Source organism: Mesitornis unicolor, unplaced genomic scaffold, assembly GCF_000695765.1.
Source record: "Mesitornis unicolor isolate BGI_N332 unplaced genomic scaffold, ASM69576v1 scaffold42113, whole genome shotgun sequence".
NCBI lineage: Eukaryota > Metazoa > Chordata > Aves > Mesitornithiformes > Mesitornithidae > Mesitornis > Mesitornis unicolor.
Window position 1 is genome coordinate 51,645 of NW_010176155.1, and position 22,294 is coordinate 73,938.

General features: G+C 35.1%; 1 protein-coding gene across 1 annotated transcript in view; it reads left to right on the forward strand.

The window, feature by feature from the left end:
- LOC104533717 (activating signal cointegrator 1 complex subunit 3) overlaps positions 1 to 21,680 on the forward strand; it is a gene marked incomplete at both ends in the record, with an annotated part of 70,788 nt that extends 49,108 nt beyond the window's left edge. The window contains 3 exons of the mRNA XM_010181666.1: positions 3,671 to 3,782; positions 4,065 to 4,199; positions 21,456 to 21,680. Coding sequence (XP_010179968.1) covers positions 3,671 to 3,782; positions 4,065 to 4,199; positions 21,456 to 21,680 — 472 coding nt within the window. The remainder of the gene's footprint in view (positions 1 to 3,670; positions 3,783 to 4,064; positions 4,200 to 21,455) is intronic.
- Between the last annotated feature and the right edge of the window lie 614 nt (positions 21,681 to 22,294).

The following is a 22,294-nucleotide window of genomic DNA, read 5'->3' on the forward strand; positions in this document are numbered from 1 at the left end:
GATGAGAGAAATAAGCTCATGTTTCACGGTTTGTTGTTCTTGCTAAGCTTTACAAGGTTTGGGATTTAAAATATGTTATTTAAAAGACAATAAAAAGTTCCTTCAGGTTTTGATTGTTTAAATTTTACATACTTTGTAAATTTTTATGATACCTAGGGGGTTGTTACAGCTTTTTCCCAATGGACTACTAATGGAAGTTAGCCTGTCTAGCCCATGTGCTAGATGCTGTTAGGATAAAACTGCCTTTGACTTTCACACCTCTCAGGGGACGAGTAATTGTTGTGTTCAAACAGCCTGTAATTGTGATCCCGCTGGCTTTCTCAGTACGCTTCTGGCTATTAGAATCATTAAACAACTCAGCACCTGTTAACAGCATTGTAAATATTCAACCCTGCTTGTGTGCAGGTTGAGCCCAATATAGGAGAAGGCTTACAGAGCCCAGCCTCATAAATTAGAGCTTCTGACAAGTCAATTATTGTGAAACTGGGCTTCACTGTGAAATAAATGAAATGGTGTGCTGATAAAAAGGTAGGCTGTCTGTTTATAGCAAAGGGGAAATAATGACTAGATGATTCAATGCAGTAAGCATGAAACTGCATTGTCTTTATTCTTTATCTGTAATTAAATAGTTAGGTAATATAGCTTCATAGAGGAACTCGCATACAGTGCAGCTTTTATAGTTGGAGCATACCAACATGCAAAATTCAACTTGCATTTATGCCTGTGCATTCAAAATACTGTCTAATATCATGATACCTCTGTTTTCACTAACGATTTTAACATAGTCTCTCTACATGGCTTTGCTTTTTATTAGGAGAAAATGTGCTGAGTGACCAAGAAGCTCCTGTAGGTGTGTTCAAAATTATATTTACCCCATTATAAATAGTAGCTAAAACACACTAGTGCCACTTCATTCAAGATTGCAAACCATTTAGGATTTTTCTTTACATTGTTTTATTTGCACTAGGCAGCTAGATGTTTACTACTCTGACAAAAGATTACCCAAAATCAGCAAATTTAAAATTCACATAGTTTTTAAAAGGCATTATAATGCCTTTTATGATTATGACTGCAAATCAGGCAGAGCACAAGATAAAAATAGCTGAATTACTGTCTTACATTTCAGTCTCATATCTCTTCCTTTGTTTTATCAGCATTCATCATCAGTGTTGTGGTACTGCAAATAATAGTGCTGCAATGATATGGTGAAACTCTGAATACAACGAAGTGCCTTAATTAGAATCATTTCAGTAGTGTGATATTCAATTTAGAGAAAAATACTAATGAATCATTAGTGGATTATATGTATAAAATAGAAAATCTTTTCACATCCTTAAACAACTTATGTAGTTAATTTGCTGGCTTATTTTCAGTAGATAAACAAAATGTTACAAAGTAATTTCTGCTAATAAACAGAATCTTAATGTGTTCATTGGTAACACGTCAGGCAGATAAGAGGTGCAAATGGAAATAGTGAGAATTTTTTATCATTACTATACTACTTAAGTAAATCTAAATGGGGACTTTCATGAAAATTAAGTTGCATTGAAAACAATGTTAGAGTACTTTTACTACAAGCAAGTTTTCTTTGTGTCAGTCTGATAACGTGTGGCTATCTACCATATAAAACTTTTTAGTCAATATCTTTTTAATCATATTTCTTTTGATGTTTTTGTTGGGTTTTTTTTCTGGACGATAGCTATGTTTTACGTATTTGAGATCATCTCAGCATGAACTCATCTAAGATATCACAGTTGAATACTTCACTGCCATATATCTATATGTTGTTGTCTAATGTAGCTGACTGTTTCCTGCTATCAGAACAGATTTTTTAAATCTTTTTCTTACGGTAGTAGTGTTTTACTCCAACTTTATCCAATTATAAGCGAACATTCAAAACATCAGAGTATTAACCCCAGAATTTAAGATAAATAACAAGGGGAAAAATCTGGAAATTACTATACTGGTATTTAACATGCAGGCTTTTTTCAGTTATGCTATTGTTATTCAAAAAGATATATGTTAAAAACTCTGCTTAAGAAAATAATAATGCAAATCAGATTCTTGTAAATAAAACAGTCATGGAAGGATGCTTGTAGCATATAAAAATGCAATTCCATCTTTTGAAATTTGCTAGCTGCAGCAGTACAGTAAACAAACTAGAGCTTAAATCAGAGAATGGGATTCATCTGCCCAAAAACAGCATCAACAACTGAACTGATTGCCTATAGGTCTTTTTTTTAGTCAGTGATTACATTTCACCTCATCCTAAAGCAGATATATAAAATATCTCAGATTAATAGCATTCTGCAAGCACATGTTTCTCTCCATTGGCAGTAAAGGGAGTTAAAAAGACTAACTTAGGGGTAGCTGTGACTATGTAAAGTCAGCTAAAATGAACCTCAGCATACTGTTTTGCAGCCTGTTGTTCACCTGAACAAAACAACACTGGAAGAACCTAATCTCCATTACAACATGTGGTATTGTTTCCAGTGGGGATTCTGAGTACATCGTAACAGTAGGAAATTTTAATAAAGCAGCTAGTTTGAACAAAGGAGCATCTTTCATCAGTGCAGCATCAGTAGCCTGTTTGTGCAACAGTGTTTTACAGAATTAAATGAGCAGGGATGACCTTTTTTACTGCGCTTTTTAACATTTCAATAAATCATGAGATTTTTTTTGTTTTCCACCTTCAAATTGTGTGATTTAATTGCTCTGCTCAAATTCAGAATTTTTAAACTTTCTGAGCATGCTCAGTTTTTCTTTACTGCTCATTGAACTTCATTGTTGCTTTCTGAATTGGTGCCTTTGTTGAACCTAGGATACAAGTTCTTACTACATTTTTATCTCAAGTTTTCTAAGTAAAAGCTCTCCCTGAAATTATGTTAGTCTGTGTGAGTAAGAATCTTATATAACTATATAATCTATAGTACACTTTAAGTTTTACAGTTAAGAAGTGCAATTTTCATTCACTGAGTCTTTTTATATGCTGGCATAACAGTTTATAAACATTTTTTCTTAATACACATAAGAACCATTGTTACTATGTATAGTTTACCTAAACAATGTTACCTGAAAAGAAACATGTGAAATAAGCACATTGACAAACACGCTATTCCTTTCTTTTTTTAAGCATTTCTATCTTTGAGAATAAAATGACATGAAAATCTAATACTACATGCCTAGTTTTTATTTTCAGAGTTCCAGGATGTAAGAACAGTTGCTATCCTTAGTGCATTTTCTTCCTTTCTCTTCAAGTTAAAATACTGTTACTTATGTTAGTATGACTTCTTCACTTTCATACTTATATAATCAGGAAAATATACTCATGCAACCAGGAAAATTTTTCACTAACACAATATAGCCAGTCCAGTTCTGTTTGTATCAATCTTTCTATTAGTAAACAGATACATTACCATCTTTCCATATGTACACGCTTGTATTATGTTGGTTCTTCCCACAAACCATTTAAGAATAATGAATTTCTTGTCAGTCTATGTAAGGGAATAGTTCTGTGTGTAATTGTTTAATTGTTAATGCACACACATACTGTTCCAAGTATGTGTGTGTGTATAATAGCAGCCTTGTAAGTTTTTCTACAAGATGTTATTGTTAAAAACCTTCAGTGTCAAAAGTATTCATGTAATGCATCTGTTTTCAATTTATCTAGTTACTATAACTTGGATGATGTGAGCCATGACACTATGAATAAGTACCTCTCAAGCCTTGTTGAGAAATCCCTCTTTGATTTGGAATGCTCCTACTGCATTGAGGTTGGGGAGGTAAGACTAATCTGCACCTTACAAGATTCAGTAAGATACATGCTCCTGAAAGCTGGCAACAGCAAGATACACACTCCTGATTTGAGATGTTAGTTTGTCTATGAAGCTATTTGTAAGACTTACATTGAAAACAGCTTTATCAGGGTTGCAGCTAAATTATGATGCTAAATAGTTTTTGCTGTTCTCTCTTACAAAGTAGTCCTAAAATATTTTACAGTTTTGTAGGAACCATTTATATTGAACCATGTAGGAACCACGTATGTTTGATTCCTCTCCTAACAGGATAATCGCAGCATTGAACCCCTGACATACGGCCGCATTGCTTCCTATTACTATTTGAAGCACCCAACTATTGGAATGTTCAAAGATCAGTTGAAAGCTGAAAGCAACATTGAAGATTTGCTCTTAATTCTGACAGTAAGTGATGATATTTTTTTACACTTAGAAGTGTCTGAAAAAACACCCTGAAGTTAAGAAAAGCCTTTCTTCCCTGATCTGTAATGTTGGTTTTTGTTGTTTTGAGTAATATACCTGAACAATTTTTGATGTTTCAAGTGTTTCATCTAATCTGTACATCAAAATTACTGTATACACCTGTTTCTCTTCTTATATCCCTTTATAATGTTTGAGATCTGTGTAAATCTGATGCTTCTTTTTTTCCTAAAGTTGGGTGTAACACTAAGATGCCAGAATAGTAACTGCATACCAACATTCTAATTCTGTACCAGGCCCCTCACTTTACACTGGGACAATCTGGAAGATACAGCAGCTTTATAAAGCGGGGGAGACATATGGGGAAGACCTGTTTCCTAAAATGCCTTCTTTTCCTTCCTCCAGCCACGTCACAGTCCCCAAGATCATAACCTCCAATAATACCAGCTCATACAGTCAATCTAGTGACTAGTAGAGAAGCGCGATGCAAGGCAAAAGATTTTAGGGTACAAATCTGGAGACAGTGCAAAATGCAGCGTGATAGTATTACACTCTCATCATAAAAGAATTGGGGTTTACTCCATTTTCCTTTTCAATTACTTCAATAGTTATATCCACAAAATCTTTTTTCAAAATGGTATAACTCCACTTTTACACACATGTGCTTGGAAACAAGAAGTACCTGAATATTATCCAGAAAAACTTATTTCTGCCCATTTATGATTAAAGTCTCTCTTATATTATATATATTATACAAGTGCCCAAAGTTCTTTAATATCCTGATTTGCAAGTGTTAGCTTCAAAATCTAGAGTCCTATCTTGCAGTATTTATGTATGTTACTTTTGTATTCATTATTGTTTTGACATGCTGCCAAAACTTCTCTGAGGAGAAATAAAAGAAGAAAAATAAAAACAATGCTATTCAACAGATTGCATCTCAACAAAACCTGATCAGCATTTTATGACACTAGGAAAGCCACTTTTCTAGTACAGAGACTTACTTCCTGATAAATTTAAATCGCCTGCTGCAAGCATTCGGAGTGTTACAGCTCAGAAATAAAGGCCACAGTAATCTTTTATGATGGAAAGTGTTAGAGAGCCTAAATAGAGGAATTGCTATCACTGACCCTGCAATATCTGTTGTTCTGTTGTCAGAAAACATTGCAAATTATATGAAATGAAATTCAGTGTATTCAGCTGAATTCAGAATGGTAATAAACTACAATTCCTATATATGATGTATGTAAAAGAACTAAAATTTTACAAAGAAATACCCACTAGTGAACAGAAGTTAAATAATATAATGTTGAGTATTTAGGGTGAGAGCTTTAGTCCGGCTATTGTCTCTTTAAAATCTCTTTTTCTCTCTAGAGAAAATTTTCTCCACCTAGAAACTTCAGATTTTTTGTTTCCAGGCAAATTTGAACAGAGAAAGTTTGAGAATAGCATTACCAGTGTTGGGGGACATTTCCTAACTGCCTATGCTAGTGAGCAGCTCAGGGAAGATGCATGACATACGCAGAGCCTAGTGCTTTCCATGTTGTGCCAGGGCTCCTCATCCATTTAAACAGGTTACATCTGTGAAGTGCAAATATTTCCATTGCAGCCAAAACCTAGGGACCCTAGTGTTGGGCAGAGATTGTAAAATTTTAAGTTCATTAATCTTGCTTTAATTCTTTCTATTTTTTTCTGGAAATACAGTCTTGGAAGTTGTCCATTTACAGTCTTAAGAAGAATAAGACTAAAAATAAAATTGGTTAGGAGTTAAAATGAGGCATATGTCAATTTGAAAGATAGAAAGGATATATGACTGCTGGATACCATTAATTTTTCCTTACTCTTTTTGCAGATGTTGATTTTCATAATTACTATTCTGTCTTGTTGAAGGTGTAAATTGAAAGGTTTTTTTCAATCTGATGTAGTGTTGAAAAGAATTGCCATTTCAACAGAGTCATTGCCAAGGTTTTTTTTTCCCCCCTAAACACTGTGAATTAATGAGTTTTATAATTATGGCAGTTGCTTCACACCTCTATTGTTAACCAATGACATTACATCTGCCTTGCTCCACTGGTGCCCTCCTCCTTCTTATTGAAGCATTTAGCAGTTTTGGCAATAGGGAATTACATGGCATGGGGTAAGTAGTCTAATTAGGTATAAGTGAAAATCCTGAGGGAAAAGGTTATTTAAAAAGTAATTTGAAGAATCTTTTAATGATGCTGGAACTGAAAGCTGTAGCTATAGTACAGAAAGGCTTGTTACCATTTCAGTACATAATTATAATTATGATTATTCTGCTGATCACTCAGTTTTTAAGTTTTGAATTTTGGACTGTGTTATTTAAGAATAATAATCCAAAACATTTCTCAGATGCAGTTACAGGATTTTGTAGATGTGACATGTGAAGTTTTTTTTATTGGCATTGCTCATAATCTTGCAAACCTTCAGACATTTACAAATTGTCTGACGTATATAAGGAAAACAGAAGTGCACAATTGTAAAAAGAGAAATGGAGTACGTACAAATTTTTACCAAACTGTCACTGTGTAACTTGAAAAGGAGCAAAAGTTTGTTTAAAACAAAACCAGGAAAAAAAGCAAGATTGCATTCAAGAATTCAGAAATTTATGATCGTATTAAGGGTTTTAAATCTGGGTTTAATTAAGGGGTTTTGAGATTCAGATTGATATTTTGCAATGCTGATGGGAATGTTCAAAATCTGAGATCGTTCATCAGTGACTTGCCAATGAATCTTCGTAACTCACGTGAAAAAGTAGTCTTGAGTCATCCTGTTTCTAGTGCTGATAGGTGTCAAAAAAATCACCTGATAGCAAGTTGTTTCTGCTTAGTAGTCATAGACCATTACACCATGCATAGTCTTCTCCAGTATCTGTTCTTTTCTTTGTTTCTGTTTTATCTTTTGATTTTATCGTCAGCCAGCATTTTGCACGATCAGATTTTGGGTTTTTTTCAGTATGGTTTAGGGGTTGAAGTATCCATCACATGAACAGGAACATGGCACATGGGAACAGCCCTGCAGTCGTATTGGAAATCTACAGTAATAAGTGATACAAATAGGTGGGGTACAATCCCCTCACGCTTTCCCTTCTCTCAGTAAATCTATACTCAGTATGTTTAATCTGTCTTGAGTTTACAGTTAGCAGGCAAAATTCAGATTCAGTTACTTTTGTAACTGGCTTGTGCTAGTGAGCTTGTAATTTTTCTGAGATAAAATGTTTGATGCTCTTCCATAGAGCTTTCTTTAAAACTTTCCTAACTGTGCTTCAGATAGTAGTAATACAAATGAGCTTAATCACTGTTGAGTTATTTACACTTTCAGTCTAAAATAATTTTATTTTCTTAGCAGGATTCTATCTCAAAGCTGTTGGTTCTGTCTCCCATGAAGGAGCCACCAAGGTTTTTGACTCAGTGATCAACCATCTTTTCCACTGGTCTCCAGTTAGATGCCAGGGGAAAAGGAATTAATAAGTTACAAAAATATTGCCCAAGAACAAGCTAATGTGAGCTGTTTTGTGTAATGTTTTCTCTGCAAGCTATGGCAGAAACATTGCTTTGGTTGTGGGTTTTTTTTAATAGATATTATATAAAAATGGGTTTCTGTTCTATGAGCCATTTCTGAAAAAAAGCAGATCACTCTTCCTAAGTTAGTCATTTTCTAGTTTAAATTTGCATTCACATTTAATTTAGAAGGAAATAAAGATGCTACAATGATTTTCTTCAAGGCATAAAAGTACAGCAAGACTGTATTCATTATGTTATTCTTTTTAAATATGGCATTTCAGTGTCAAGAATAGAAATACTTAAATACATAAACTTTAAATCAAATGAGAAGCAATTATGTTACATGCTAACCTTTATAGAACTTATATATCTGATTTCACAGATATCGTGCATTCTCTGCGATATGCACATGACTGCTGTGGCCACTCTACAAATAGGAACAGGCCTCAGCCATTACACATATTTTAGTGACCCATTATAATAGGAGAAAACTGGTATCTCTTATCACTAAATCTTTTCTTCACAATAAATAGATACCTGACTGTTCAGTGCAGAAATTTCATCCTAAATACAAGCATTTCCAGGATCATTTACTTAATTTTTATACAGCCTATATTCTCTGGATTTTAATATTTTAAAACATTTGTGCTTCAGTTCTCAATTGGAACATCTAGATAGTATCACAGTGAGTTTAATAAAATAGTTTCAATTTGAACATTTTATTTCCCTTCAAAAAAAACCCAAAACAAACGAAATGCTACAGTGAATTTTAATAGCATGAAAATTTCATAGCCTATATCCAGTATATTCAAATGTCTTGTACTTAGCAGAAAGAATACTTACACTCATGAATACGCACACATTAAATTTGTCTTGATATTTTTCTGGTCCCAGTAGATAGAGCAGTTTTGAATGTTGCTCTAGGTTTTAATATAGTAGTTTTTTTCCTAACATCATGACACAACAATTTTTTTATTTTTCATTTTCCAAAGGAACGTTTCATTTTTAGATTGAATGTATCATATGCTGCCTGCCTTTCCAGAAAAGCACAATCAAGTTGGTAAACCAAGATGACAATGCCCACCACCGATAGCTCACTGAACAAGACATGTGTCTTATATTTTTATGTCATCAATAAAAAGAATTACATCCAAAACCAGAAAATATAAAATCTTCCCATCTCCAATACACATGACTTTCTAATCTCTGATTAACAGATCTCCTTTTTTCTCTCTAATCTTCTTACTGAAATTCTGCCGTTACTTGCCAGTTTAAAAAAACTGGATCAATACTCAGGAAAGTTAAAATAAAACCTGTTTCAAAGTTGAAGTTAAAGGTTTCTGACATACATTTCCCACGAGATAGGCTGTAAGACAAGAACGCTTATCTTGGAAATAGTATACTGTCTTTTTATTATTATAATTCCAGTGCAGCATCCAAGGAAAAAACTTATGCAAGTTGGTATAGCTGTGGTAGCAGAAGCCAGTAGCCTCAGGCTATATCCCCATTTCGGACAGCTGCTTTAGTAACTGTTTCTGTCAGAAAAATGAGGAAATAAATTCCTGTAACAGGAGCTATGGATGCAGTAATAGCAGCAAAACACTCATGTATACCAGTGAAAACTAGTTTGATGAGCCAGGAAGCTATTACACTTGTAGCTGCTAGGGTGGATAGCTATCCTGGTCTTGTACTTATAAATGTGAATGTTGGCAGCCACCTGTGGAAAATCAGTGCCTGTCCTTGGTTTATAGGCTAGAAGCAAGTTCAGCAATAGCAAGCTTGGTTTTGCTGACTGGTTAAAGCTACAGGCAATTCAACCACTATCTATCTATCTATCTATCTATCTATCTGTCTAATCTATCTGTCTGTCTGTCTATCTATCTATCTTAGCTTGTGCTTGTGTTTTTTACTTACCACTTGGCAGTTAGAATTGTAGCCATTGTCCTTGTGCGAGATTTCAAACTATGCATAGTTGTGTACATGCAGCCAACACTTTGCAAAGTATTCATATTGAAAAGGAAATGGCTTTTATTTTTCAGCAGTCGTGTTGTATGGCTCTGTTTTCAAATATATAATATATTTGTTGAAATAATGTTTGTATTTTTTGAAACAAAACTGAAGTTTTAAACAGCATCTTTCTTAAGGTAAAGCTGAGTATTTTACAGTATACAATGCTACTTTGATAAATGGTCGTGGGTTCTCATGCCCCAAGTACTCCAGAAGGCAGTCTTAGAAGTTTGGTGTGCCTTTAGTAAGTCACTGCAAGTTCTGCCTGCTTGATGGCTCCCAATTAAAGCACAACAGGCCAATTTAAGCCCTCTACAGCCTACAGTTCCTTTGTCTTCACTGCTTTCTAGTTATTGCCTTTACTTTTGATGCAATTATACCGTTGTACCATAAATCGTAGCAGTTACCATTATACTGCTGATTAATTTGTTTTCATGGAATTCAGTTCACCTAGTGACACTAGCTTGGCTTTACTGACTGCTGTTTAAAGGCACCCAAGTGTTTCTCTCTGCCAGCAAAGAAGTTATTGCTCAGACTTGTAAAACCATTAAGGAGGAAGGTGGCATTTTGTAGCTTGCTCTCTGATTGGAACTGAAATTTCAGGGTAAGGATTGGTTTGGCTGAAACAGTTATATCATACAAGATTGGTATCCAGCCTATATTGTTCCTTTAGCATAGTAGTTTTGAAAAAAGGACATAAGAGGATTACTGATCAGTCCTTAATGAAGTATCTGACACTTGTATTTTCCTATTTACATTTAGATTCTTTCTTTGTCTCATTCTTTTCATTTTTTTTTCTCCCAATGGAACCTGGCTAGCTTCAAAAGGTTGAATTTTATTTTAAATGTTGATGTTATGCATTATCACAGATGAACTTTTAAGAAATAAGCCTCCTGTATTATTTGCCTAGTATTTACAAGGTGCTTTTATTTCATGCTTACTTAGGTGGCTTATGCTACCCATAATGTTAGAAGAAATTGCAGATGGATTTTTTTTCTACTAAAAGGCCAAAACTTTTCTTAGTGTTTGAAAAAGTTAATATATATTATTTATAAATTTGTTGTAGCTTAGTGAGCTTACTTTTAGAGAAGAAACTGTTGCAGATTTTCTTCACCTCTGCAGCTTAATAAATGTGGGCCAGACACCTGGCAAAATACTCGAATTGTATGTGAAAACTGTCAAATTATGCACTTTTCTAAGTAATTTTGTATGTGATAATGCTCAAATAGAGCTTTCTTAAATTATAGTAAACCACTGTCCTGTTTCCCATGGAAGAGTCAAATCAGACGTCACCAATTTGATTGGGTTCCCCACATGCCAACTTCCCACTGCCTTTTCTTTCTGTCTTCCAGTGGAAAAGACTGGCAAGACAGCAGAGATTATTCAAACTGCTGGTTTTCAGAAAGAGAAATATCTCAAGTCTGTTTTTCCTACCTTAGAGGGTGAGAAGATGGCTAAAACCCCTCTCACAACAGGTCTCTTAAATCCTTCTCCTGTGAAGATGAAGGCATGCCACTGTGTTCACTTATATTTATTATGCATGTCTACTTACACAAATTTTTTAGTACAACTGATGCATTCAGTATTAAGAAATTTCTCTTAAACATACTAAATTATTGAATGCACAATATTCTGTGAGCTGATGAGATTAATTCCAACTGTTACATCATTTGCGTAAGGCAGCATGCTAAACAACATGAGGTGTAGATTATAGATTATTTTTTCTTTTGTATATGGTTGTCTTAATATTTACTATATGCAGTCATATAAGATGCTAATTTTGAATACTTCTTTAGCTACAAGAATGCATGTTTGCTTTCTCTTGATTCACATAGAACAGATGGATGCTTGACTGTCTGCTAATCCACAGCTGGAATGGTTTCAGCGGTTTCCACGTTGCTGGGTTAGAGTGGCTTTTCTAGTGGACTGAGAGGGCAGCAAGAGAGGGATATCATTATTCATCAGTATCCCAGTGGGATCGCTGCCAGCAGAGATTAATTTTTTCTGTTATGCTTGTAAAACAAGCTCAGGTGGAGTCTCTAATCCTCAGGGCACGGGTGGCAGATCAAGGAAGATGCTACAAAGCTAGTTAATTTTCAGATTCTAGGGGAAACAGAAGCTCTGTTAGATGTATAAATACATGATTGCAAATTTAAGTAGCTCAAATCCAAATGGGATCTTCCCAGACATCTGGTACTGAAAATCTCTGTTTTCTTTGTCTTTTAAAAGAAGTTCTTAAAACTTTATACCAGAGGCAAAATATGTGCAACTCTCTTAATAGTCAGTTTTCTTTCCATTTTATTTTTTTAATACAGTTCTTACAATATACTTTAGATGACTGTCTTTATTTACAGGTAGAAAAGGCACAGTATAAGTTTGTGTGAGAATACTGAGTCTACAGTATTCTTACAAATTTGTGTGCAGTGAACATCACCAAGAAAAATTGTCACTTGTTATCCAAAAAGGGTAAGATCTGCCCTAGCAATGCCTGGTAAATCCCAGTCAGGTAACAGGATGTTGTGTTAAGGTTATATGCAGTACAAAGGCATTTTTGCCGTGTTACTCACTGTATCAGACCTCATGAGAGAAGTGTTGATAAAACTTCCTCAAAATCAAGTGCACCAAAATATTAGCAGATTGTCCATTTGTTTAATAGACTTCAAGTAGTTTTCCTTTTACTGATTCTTTTTTTCTTGTGATTAGCCCTCTTCCCTACCCTTGTAATTACTTGTGTCCTCCATCTCTGCATTACCTTGTAGCTCCTGAGTTCTTTAAAACATTGGGTCAGATCTTCAAGCAACGTTAATTTACATCGTTACACTGAAATAAGTGGAGATGTGCCAGTTTTTATCAGCAGGGAACTACCCTTATTGAAATTTACTTGCAGCAGCTGTCACTTCCTCTGACAGTTGTGGTTTTTCATTATTATATTAAACTATTTTCATTTAAAAGTGCTCAGAGTGAGACCAGTAGCATTGACTTGCTGAAAAGACATTCTACATGTAGGCACCTTCCAAGTTTCCCATGTATTTCTGCCAGTTCATATTGTTCTTCTGTTACTCTGGGCTTGAGCCTCTCTTGAGCAGAGGCTGGTAGTCATTTCACCACGTGATGACAGGTATTCATGTCTATGAACTTTTTATTCCCTTTTTGTCTCTGGTCACATAGTCGTCTAGATCCAGAATTTAATCCAGGACAAAAATGTAGCAGTGTGCATTTGTGGCTCCCCACTAGGGGAGGTGCCACAGGTCAGCAGATCTGAAATCCAGTTTTCAACACACAGGTCTTTTACAGCTTGCCATTAACATATACAGTATGTATGGGCCCCATTTCATGTAAAGAATTAGTAGCACTTACTCCTGTCTTCCATGCAGAGTAGCATTAACTTAATGCAGAGGTCTGTTAACTTCTTCCCTGGGTCTGGGCTCTGCATTGAAAGATCCCAATGGAGGATCAAAGCCGAAGATGGAAAATGACTGATCACTTTCCCAGGGAAAGCTGTGTGCCAAGATTTGTTATTACAATTTTTATTGCTGTCATCATCTCAATCAGTAGTTGAGCCAGCTGAAACAGCCAAGCTCAGCTTCAAAACGTGGACAAACGTCCAAATGGAACTGAAGTGGATTTCTCATGACGATCAGGCCTTTGAGTGTATACTCAGAGAGATTTTCCCCATTTTGTGTTAGCACATTACTGAGTTCATGCTTTTCTGTATTAGTGCAATACAATTAGTTTCAATACAGCCAAAATCAGTCAGTTTGTGGCTTGAGATTATGGGGAAAGAAAGTTGTAGGTCACTGCCCCACCTAGGTATTAAGATTGAAAAATATGGGGTGATGATACTGCAGTCAGAATGTGCAGGTTTAAGACATTCTCATGAAAAGTAATAGGAAAAGTCAGGCATCTTGGAGAGGCAAAATACTCAAATATACAATTTCCAGTGATAGAATGTAATAATTCTCTCATATCACTGTAATTCACTTTATAAATGGAATTTATACCATTCCATTTATATTTATTTGCTATGGTCAAAATAACTTATTCTAGGTGAACAGAGTGTATGTCATACCAGTTTCAGATGTTTGCTCTTATTTTTGTCCTGCTTTAGCATTCTTTTGAATTTATTTTCCCTTAAACTGTGTAAGTGTTACATGCTTGCTTATAATGAATAATTTAACTTAAAACCCTGAGAGTGAACTAAAGCCACCTCTATGAAAGTTGTACAGACTTAATATTATGAAAGTACCTACACATGTAGGGAGTAAATGAATGTATTGTAAGAATGGCTGTTATTAGGACTGGCCACAAAAGTAGCACTGTATTACGATTGTGATCATAAACTTTAGGAAATATGGATTGTGAGAGTTAAGACTTAAAATCATTAATTTATTCCTTGTTTTAATATGTCTTAGTAAAGTGTGCAACTGAAAAAATGACGTTATTCTGAAACAAAATGGTTCTATGAGTATATTTTTTACCATTTGGTAACCCAGTTACAGTGATTGTGTTATCTATTACTGTATCTTCCTGTACACTGAAACCTAGCTTCTCTGATATGCTTAGAAATCTTTAGGGAAAAAAAGGAAATAATCTTTAAAGTGAGTATTGAAGTCCTAAGAACTTTTTTCCCATGTCAAATTACTGTTATTTTATATAATCCTCCCTCTCACATGTGCTAGCATGCTTGTATTTTCCTGTAGCAACTTCATGCTCAAGCAGAGGTCTGTAATTTAACTTTGTACTTTAGAAGTTCCCAAATCTGCCAGGTCACTCTGCTACTGGTAGCTAATATTGCTGACCTCCTATTGCTCTGTGCGCAGTGGCAAAGGTCTTTCAGACTCCTGACCCCTGGCCATCAGGAATGTCATCAGCAGTTTGTAGTTTGGATGTTTAAAGTAAGAGGTGAACTTGTGAAATCTAAACCCTTCAGGGTGTTTTTAAGTGATCACTCAACTGTTTCATTGCCCTAGCTTGTACTTTTTATGTTGTCTGTAATTGTAAAATTTGTGGTGTTTATCGCATGCAGCTATTGAAAAGCAAAAATCAAACACTTAGCAGTTTAAAGTGAGAAGTCTGAGAATACAGTTATATATGATTTCTCTGATCACTAAGGTGAGAACTTTATAAGAGTTGTAAGAACTTTTAACTCATATGCTGTTATAAACTGTTTGTAGGTCCCATTACTGAAATGTGCCCATTTTAAATCCTGAAAGATAGTTGTAAATTATTTTTTTTAAATAACAGATTTACATAATTGCATGTTGACGGGTTTTACAACTTTATTTCTTCAACTTCTTGTCTAACTGGAAATTTCCAATGCCTTCTCTGGTAAGTCTTAATTCTAGAGACAAATCCCAGGATAACTCAGTCTCACTATTTTGCTTGTACCTAGTTGACGGGGTTAACTTTATGATTTGAATTCTGTATGTTTTGGGTTTTTGGGTTTTTTTTTAAATATATATTTTATCTGTAAAAATGCATTAACCACTAATTAGATAATAAATAAAAAGCTAGTATTTGTTTCAAAAAGATACTGAGTGGTCCTTATCCCTTGGATGTTGCTCTCCATCCTACACATATCTGATTTCCTCCTGTCATTTCTCCAAAAGTAGAGAGTGGAGAGTGCCCTGATGGAGTACTAGAGAAGCGGCAAGATCATTTTCCTGCTACCCAAGCTGAAGCGCAGAGTTAGGGCAGGCAGAGTCCTCAATGGGAGGCACCAGTGCCAGAGAGGGAGCCCCTTTTCCCTGGGCAGGGACAGGTGCTGCGCAGGGACTGCCGCTCCAACTCCTCTGTGCCCCGTGGTACAGGGGCTGGCACGGGACTTTGCTTTCTGCCTTTCCTCCCTGCCAGCCCCAACCCTGGAAGGAAGGGATGGGGAAAGGAACTGCACTGCAAGGTTGTTTATAATAAGTTTATAAATATGTTGGATGTTTATAATATGTTGGATGCCATGCCAACACGTGCAGTTGACAGGGAGAGCTGTTATTTGGTATGTGAAGGCAAGGAGCATAATTAGAAGTGGTCTCCATGATGAATCACAGTATCATGTGGTAAATATATTCTAATCTTGCCTGACAGTTTTTGTTTTCTTCTTTTGCATCATGTTAGCCTCTCTTCAAGATGTCACCAAAACCTCAGCCTGCTCTGTTGCTTAGCGGAGACTGCCAGGCTGCCCTAAAAATCAGGAATGTCACCTCTGCAAAGTTTGTCTTAAAAGCGAATTTTGACACATATAAAAAAGAGTGGGGAAGCTCTTTGTCAAATGTCTACTGTCTAAAAGAGGGCTTGCAATCTAAATATCCTTGTGTTTTGTAGTGGCTTTAATAACCTGGTAGAAATTACTTTTTTTTTTCTTTTTGACTATAATATGAATCTTGAAAACATGCATCACATTTGTTCTTAAAACTTATAACTAGTAATATATGTTTATAACTATCTTTTACTGGGATATTGTCCTAGACCTCTTATATCAAAGAATAAAAAACCACCCAGACATTTTAAACTTTGGAAGTTTGAGTTATGTGCCATAAAACTGAGACCAAGGCATATACATTTATAGGCCACCAATAAACTCCTTAAAATAGGAGTTTATAATGAAATCACTAACACAGATATAGTTTTCAGAGCAGCAGTTCTAGCAACTCTATTTCTCTAGTTCAGTTTTTCAATCTACATTTTGGTATGAGCTGAAAGCAACTATTAAGTATGTGGTCAGTTTGGGCTTTTTTCCCTTTTTTTTTTTCCTTTTTTCTTTTTTTTTTTTAAAGCACATGTTTTCTCACAGTTACTTGTTTTCTGAATATAAATGTAAGCTTGATTGTGTTCCAGCTGCCTGCCAGGATACGTCTGTGTAAATTTAATGTCTTTCCTTATAAATCAAACTCACATTTGAAAATGTGATGGTAAAATATAATGTAAATACATTGGTTAATTTAAATAATTTTCATAATATATACTTGTGTCGTTGTGTCACACAGGATGGTCTTGTGTTCTTGGGAAGGGCATGGGCAAAGGAAGATTAACTCGTGAACTTTAGTTAAGCTATTTTTTAATTTTCCTTATAATATAGTTAACAGGGTCAAATGAGACTTTTGTCAGCACATGAATGTAGAGATATATATGTATATATAAGAAAACAGAAATAATTTCTAATGTTTTCAAGGACAGAAGTATCCTCAAAGATAAATTTAGAATTTGTACATCTATTATAAGACATTATTATCCAGTTACCTAGCTACTCACAAACTATCAGTGTTTGTTATTTCTCTGTTTTCACCATGCTGCTTTATCCTGTACTAAGGGTACCATAAGTATCACTCAAATGTGGATAGATTGGAGTTCATCTGCTTCCTATGAACTGTAGCACTTTGTGGAAGTGATATGTCAGGATGTTGCACTAAAATACTTTGTAGTGCTTTGTACAATGGAACAAAAACCAAAATCCAATTATATAATAATATTATTATTGAGCTTATATTTGCCTATCCAGTTACTTAAAGATCAAAACATGCTGTTTTCACTTCAAAAAATAAATTGCATATTGCCATACCTTTGAACTTCTTTTATGCATATTGGCATACCTTTGAACTTTAGCAGAGAACTAAAATTTACTTTGTAATGTAGTATTAGTGTTAATTGTGAAACAGCTGTAAAAAACCCCACATTTATTTAATGCAGATTATTTTTTATTTTTCATTCAATGCACAAATGAATGATTTTTGCAGTCCTTCAGCATGTGCTACTCAAGCTACCAGAAGTTTATGTAATTTAAACCAAGGTTCAGGTGAAGAGGATGCAATTACTATATTAGCTAAAAAATTGTCCTTATCTTTCTCCTTTTTCATTATTCTGGTAGTTAACCTTACTACTAGTTTACTGAAAGTTTTTTTTCATACATTACCTTAATGAGTCTTAATTTTGGTATCAAAATTTCTAAGAATGTTTTTCCCTTGTTTCTTTTTACATCAGAAACTTGAAAGAAAGCAAAACACGCTGCAAGTTTATTATTGAAAATACAGTGTTTGCGTTCTCTGTACCTATAGAAAGAAAAGGAATGTACAGGCAGTCAGTCAATTCTAAGGTAGTTTCAGTAACAGCATTGCTAAAGAAAAGACTACTGGCTCAACTCTGGAATGTGAGAAACTATTTTAGGTTTGTGTTAGACCCTCATTGTTACAAATTAATCAACTGCTCTTTAAAGTCTAGAACTCATTAACTTTATAAGTTTTACTGTTCCCATGACTGAACTGAACTTAAAATATTCACGTTTACTGTAGTTGCTCACCTTGATCCCATTTCTATGCTCCACCAGTATCCTCTTTCTTGTAAACAGATGGCAAGATGTAGTTACTTGAGATTTAAAATATTTCAGAAGGTTTACACATCGTATAATTTTATAGTTCAGCTCTCACTATAAATCAGTAATTTCAGCCAAACTTACACATTTTGTGGGTAGAAAGAAAATCTTTCTTTCTTAACCCTATGGACGCTGCAGAGCATAGTACTCACCATGTTGGATACCTTATTTAAATTTTATTTCAGTCTTACCCCTCAAATGCCTCATAATACCAGAAAACTGCAAAAGATGTATTTTAAAATGGGATGAGTTGTTTACTTTTAGAACCATTCTAACAATTCAAATAGAGAGTGATGGTAAGCTGCATACCTGGGACATGATGTTGCAGATAGGACTTTAAGATGATTCTGTGGCTGGTGTTATGCAGGAAACAGAATTCAATTATCAGAGCAGCCCTTTAGCCTTGTAAAAGGCAACTGTTGAGTTTATGCAGGTCTATATGTGACATTTCTCACTGGCAAAGCAAGTCGCTGTCTCCTATATGACCCTGCATCGCATACAGGTTGAAATGTAGGTTTGAGAGGACTCTTACACCCTTGAAACGAGGCAGCAGTCTCTAATGCCCAAACGAAGACATTATTGGGAAAGTCCATCACAGACCTGTAGAAAAGAGAGATATGACATGACTACGAAATGCATGACTGCAGAGCCTATAGCTAAAATTCCTACTTATCTCCTGGCATACTCCAAGTTATGCTTAAACATCTATGTGCTTATAAACATATTATTTGCACGTGAGCTGCAATAGTCCTGATTTAACAGAAGAAAAGGGAAAGTGAAAAATACACAACAGTGCTTTGTGGTTTAACTATAAAGTTTCTTGACTTTAAAATGAAGATTAATGATTGATATGTAATTTGATCTGTTTCCTCACTCATAGAAGCAAGAATGGTATTCAGATACAATGTACTAAAATAATATATATTATATATTTTGTGGAATAGTTGAAGCTATAGCCTTTGCAGAACAGATTGAGGTTCACAATGAAAAGGAAAACTAAAATGAAAAAATATTGAGTGAACAGCAGGGCCCATTTGAGGTGATTACAAAGGATGTTTCTTTATTCTGTCTTTTCTTGTGCAACCTGAAAACAGTAGCAGGGGGTTACAAGCAGAGTTCATCACAGAGTTGTCAATCACTGTCATTTAACATTTTCCAATGGAAGATGTCTTTATTCAAGGACAGCTGGGCAAATCAGAGAAACAGATTTGCAGTTAGTAGTCTGTCCAGCCTACACTAAGCAAACAAGGACAGGGCAGACATACTGGCCTCTCACATAAAAATATAATGGACTCTGCTGACCCCGGTGCCCTCCATTCAGCTTCATTCTCAGTTGTATAAAAGCTTCACTACCCATTCTCAATTTCCTTTAATTACCTACATGATGCAGATAAGAAAATGAACCTCACTTACTTACAGTCAATGATCACAAACAGGAAATTAAGTAGGCAAGTTGTTTAAAATAAGAGGAGTGTTTTGGAGGTAAATAAAACATGTGCTGGGGAAGAATTAGGGAAAACACATTTTCAGGAGTACCAATTGGTCTGGAGTGACTTGGCTGATCTGTCTTCTTTCTGCTACTTTAAACTGCAAAGCAAATCTAAGTAAAAAATCTCCTTGGTAAATATTCTTTAAAATACCTTTGAAGGAGAAGCCAGCTAAATAAAAAGAGTGAAGCAAACATGCAGCCTTCTATAGGGCTTAAAAAGATTGTGACCTTAGGTTCAGAGAATAAATGACCACAGTTTTCACAAGAGATCTAGCAGAGACATCCAGGATTAAGCAGCAGTAGTCTTTAGTCAGTCTTCACTTCTAATCTGCAGTCAAGATATGAAATAAATTAATGGCATTCTTATTTTCTTTCCAAATCTTAAATTGTCTAATACTTGCCTTTCCTTTTACATTTATATCACCATTTAGGTGTAGCTTCATTGTGCCGTTAAAGAAAACAGAAAATTTTGTGCTATCAGTTTTCAAGGGGGTGAAAAACAGTAGTATAACTGTTTTTAGGAATTGTCAAAAAGGTTCCGTGTGTTAGGTTATTAATGAGTGGATACAGTACTTTGCAAGTCAATTAGGTAGTGCTATTAGGTGTTCTAAAATTGCCATTTGTCTTTACCTCACTCTCCATTGGTTACTGTTGTGAATATTTCATTAATATGGATTTGCAGGAAGTCTGACTGGAGATTGAAGACTAAAATGCATAATATCAAATCTATAGTTTAAGAGGAATATAAAACCCTGAACACTTTAATTTAATGGTCTCTGCTAAGCCCATAGTTCATAAGATACTGCCCTTTGGGCTACCCAAATGACTTTTTATTTTATGTCAAAAGAAATACATTCTCTTAAATTACAGATGGAAAATATGTCACGTATTATAAAACTCTTATGTTACTTGCAAGTTTTATACTATAGAAACATCATTCTCATTCCAAACAGGAATATGTACGCATACATGCACAAGAGGATTTTGTGGAGGAAAAAAAATGACCAGTTAAGTCACAGAACTGACTCTTCAGCCTAAATTGTAGTTCTTAGGATGCTTCTGTTGAATTCTCTTTCTTTTAGAGACACTGGATTTCCTTAGCAGGAGAATGAACATCTTTGCTCTGGCTACTAGAACAATCATACTTGTTCCTCAGCCCCAAGGACGTTGCTGCTCATAACTACATTAACATTATCTGATGGTGTACAACTCCTTTTTGCAACAGTGAGAAAGTTCTTAGAGCACTTTCATTTTGGCATTAATGGTATCAGTCCCAGTCTGCAGCACAGAGGATCGTTGTCAGCACCTACTTACAATTTTGCTCTTTGCTTTGATCTCTGATCATCTGTTGCTTGGACACTGACAGCTCAAAAGATTGAAATTATATTTTTAAAGAACCTTACCAACACTATTTCAAACACACGATGCTTTGAATACAAAGAGAAAAGTAGAAACCCTGAAAACTGAAAATGTGAATTATTGTCTTCTTTATAGCTAGACTTGCAATGTTTTGTGAGCCAGTCAGGATAGGATATCTGTAGAAGGTCATCCCAAATACTGAGGCTATCCAATGAATGTATTTAGTTCACTGTTTTTATTTGCTTCTTCTCTAATGTTAAAATCAGCTATGTGGAAAAAAAATTAAAACCTATAATTGTGTGAAAATTTGTCAATATTTTACTAGCTATTGTTTTCCCACACATGTGATTTTGATAAGTATGCTTTCTAAACATTAATATGCTGCTATTTTAGCAATGGAATCTAACTGTAGTAAATTAAATGCGTATTCTTTTAATGTCTTAGTAAATAATAATAATCATACTGAAGTTAGAGTGGTTAATTTTTTACTTTTTTTTTTTTTTTTAAAGAATGCTGAGGAGTACACAGATCTGCCTGTGAGACACAATGAAGATCAGATGAACAGTGAACTGGCCAAACATCTTCCCATTGAAGTCAATCCCCATTCATTTGATAGTTCACACACAAAAACACACCTCCTGCTGCAAGCCCACTTCAGTCATGCCATGCTGCCTTGTCCAGATTATGCAACTGATACAAAGACAGTGCTGGACCAAGCAATTAGAATATGTCAGGTATGGTAATGCATTTCAATATTTAACTCTTGTTGTTTTACTATTTATTGTTAGCATGTTGCAATATTTTGAATTTAAAAAAAAATCTGAAGATTTCTTGCATTCTTGTGGAGAGCTGGTACCACACAGTATAATACCACTTTGTTTAGGGAGAAACTAGACACCCATAAAGATGCCCACTTTACAGAACTGGAGGTAAACAAATTTATGGTAAAGACTGTGGTGCTCTGGTTGGAGGCATCTGTTGCCACAGGGCTCATCTCTTCTTTCATATGCAACAGCTTTCTATATCCGTGTCCTGGGATGTTGGACTTAAGTCATTCCTGCATGGGTGTGCTTGCTGCAGATTGTTATGCTGACCCCCAAGAACCTGTCTGTCTCCTGTGGGTACTTTTATTTTTATAGCACCCAAAAGCACTTTAGTCACTGCCAAGCATAAATAAAATATTTTTTAAAATGTGATTTGGGAGGAGATAACAGGGGGGGTTTTTTGAGTTTGGAATAGAGTGCTGCCAGATCTAAAAAGCGCAGTTACAGCTACAGCAGGAAGGGTGAGCTCTAGTTGATGCAGAGAGCAGCCACCCCTCTGATTCTGCCAGAAAGGAGTAATATTC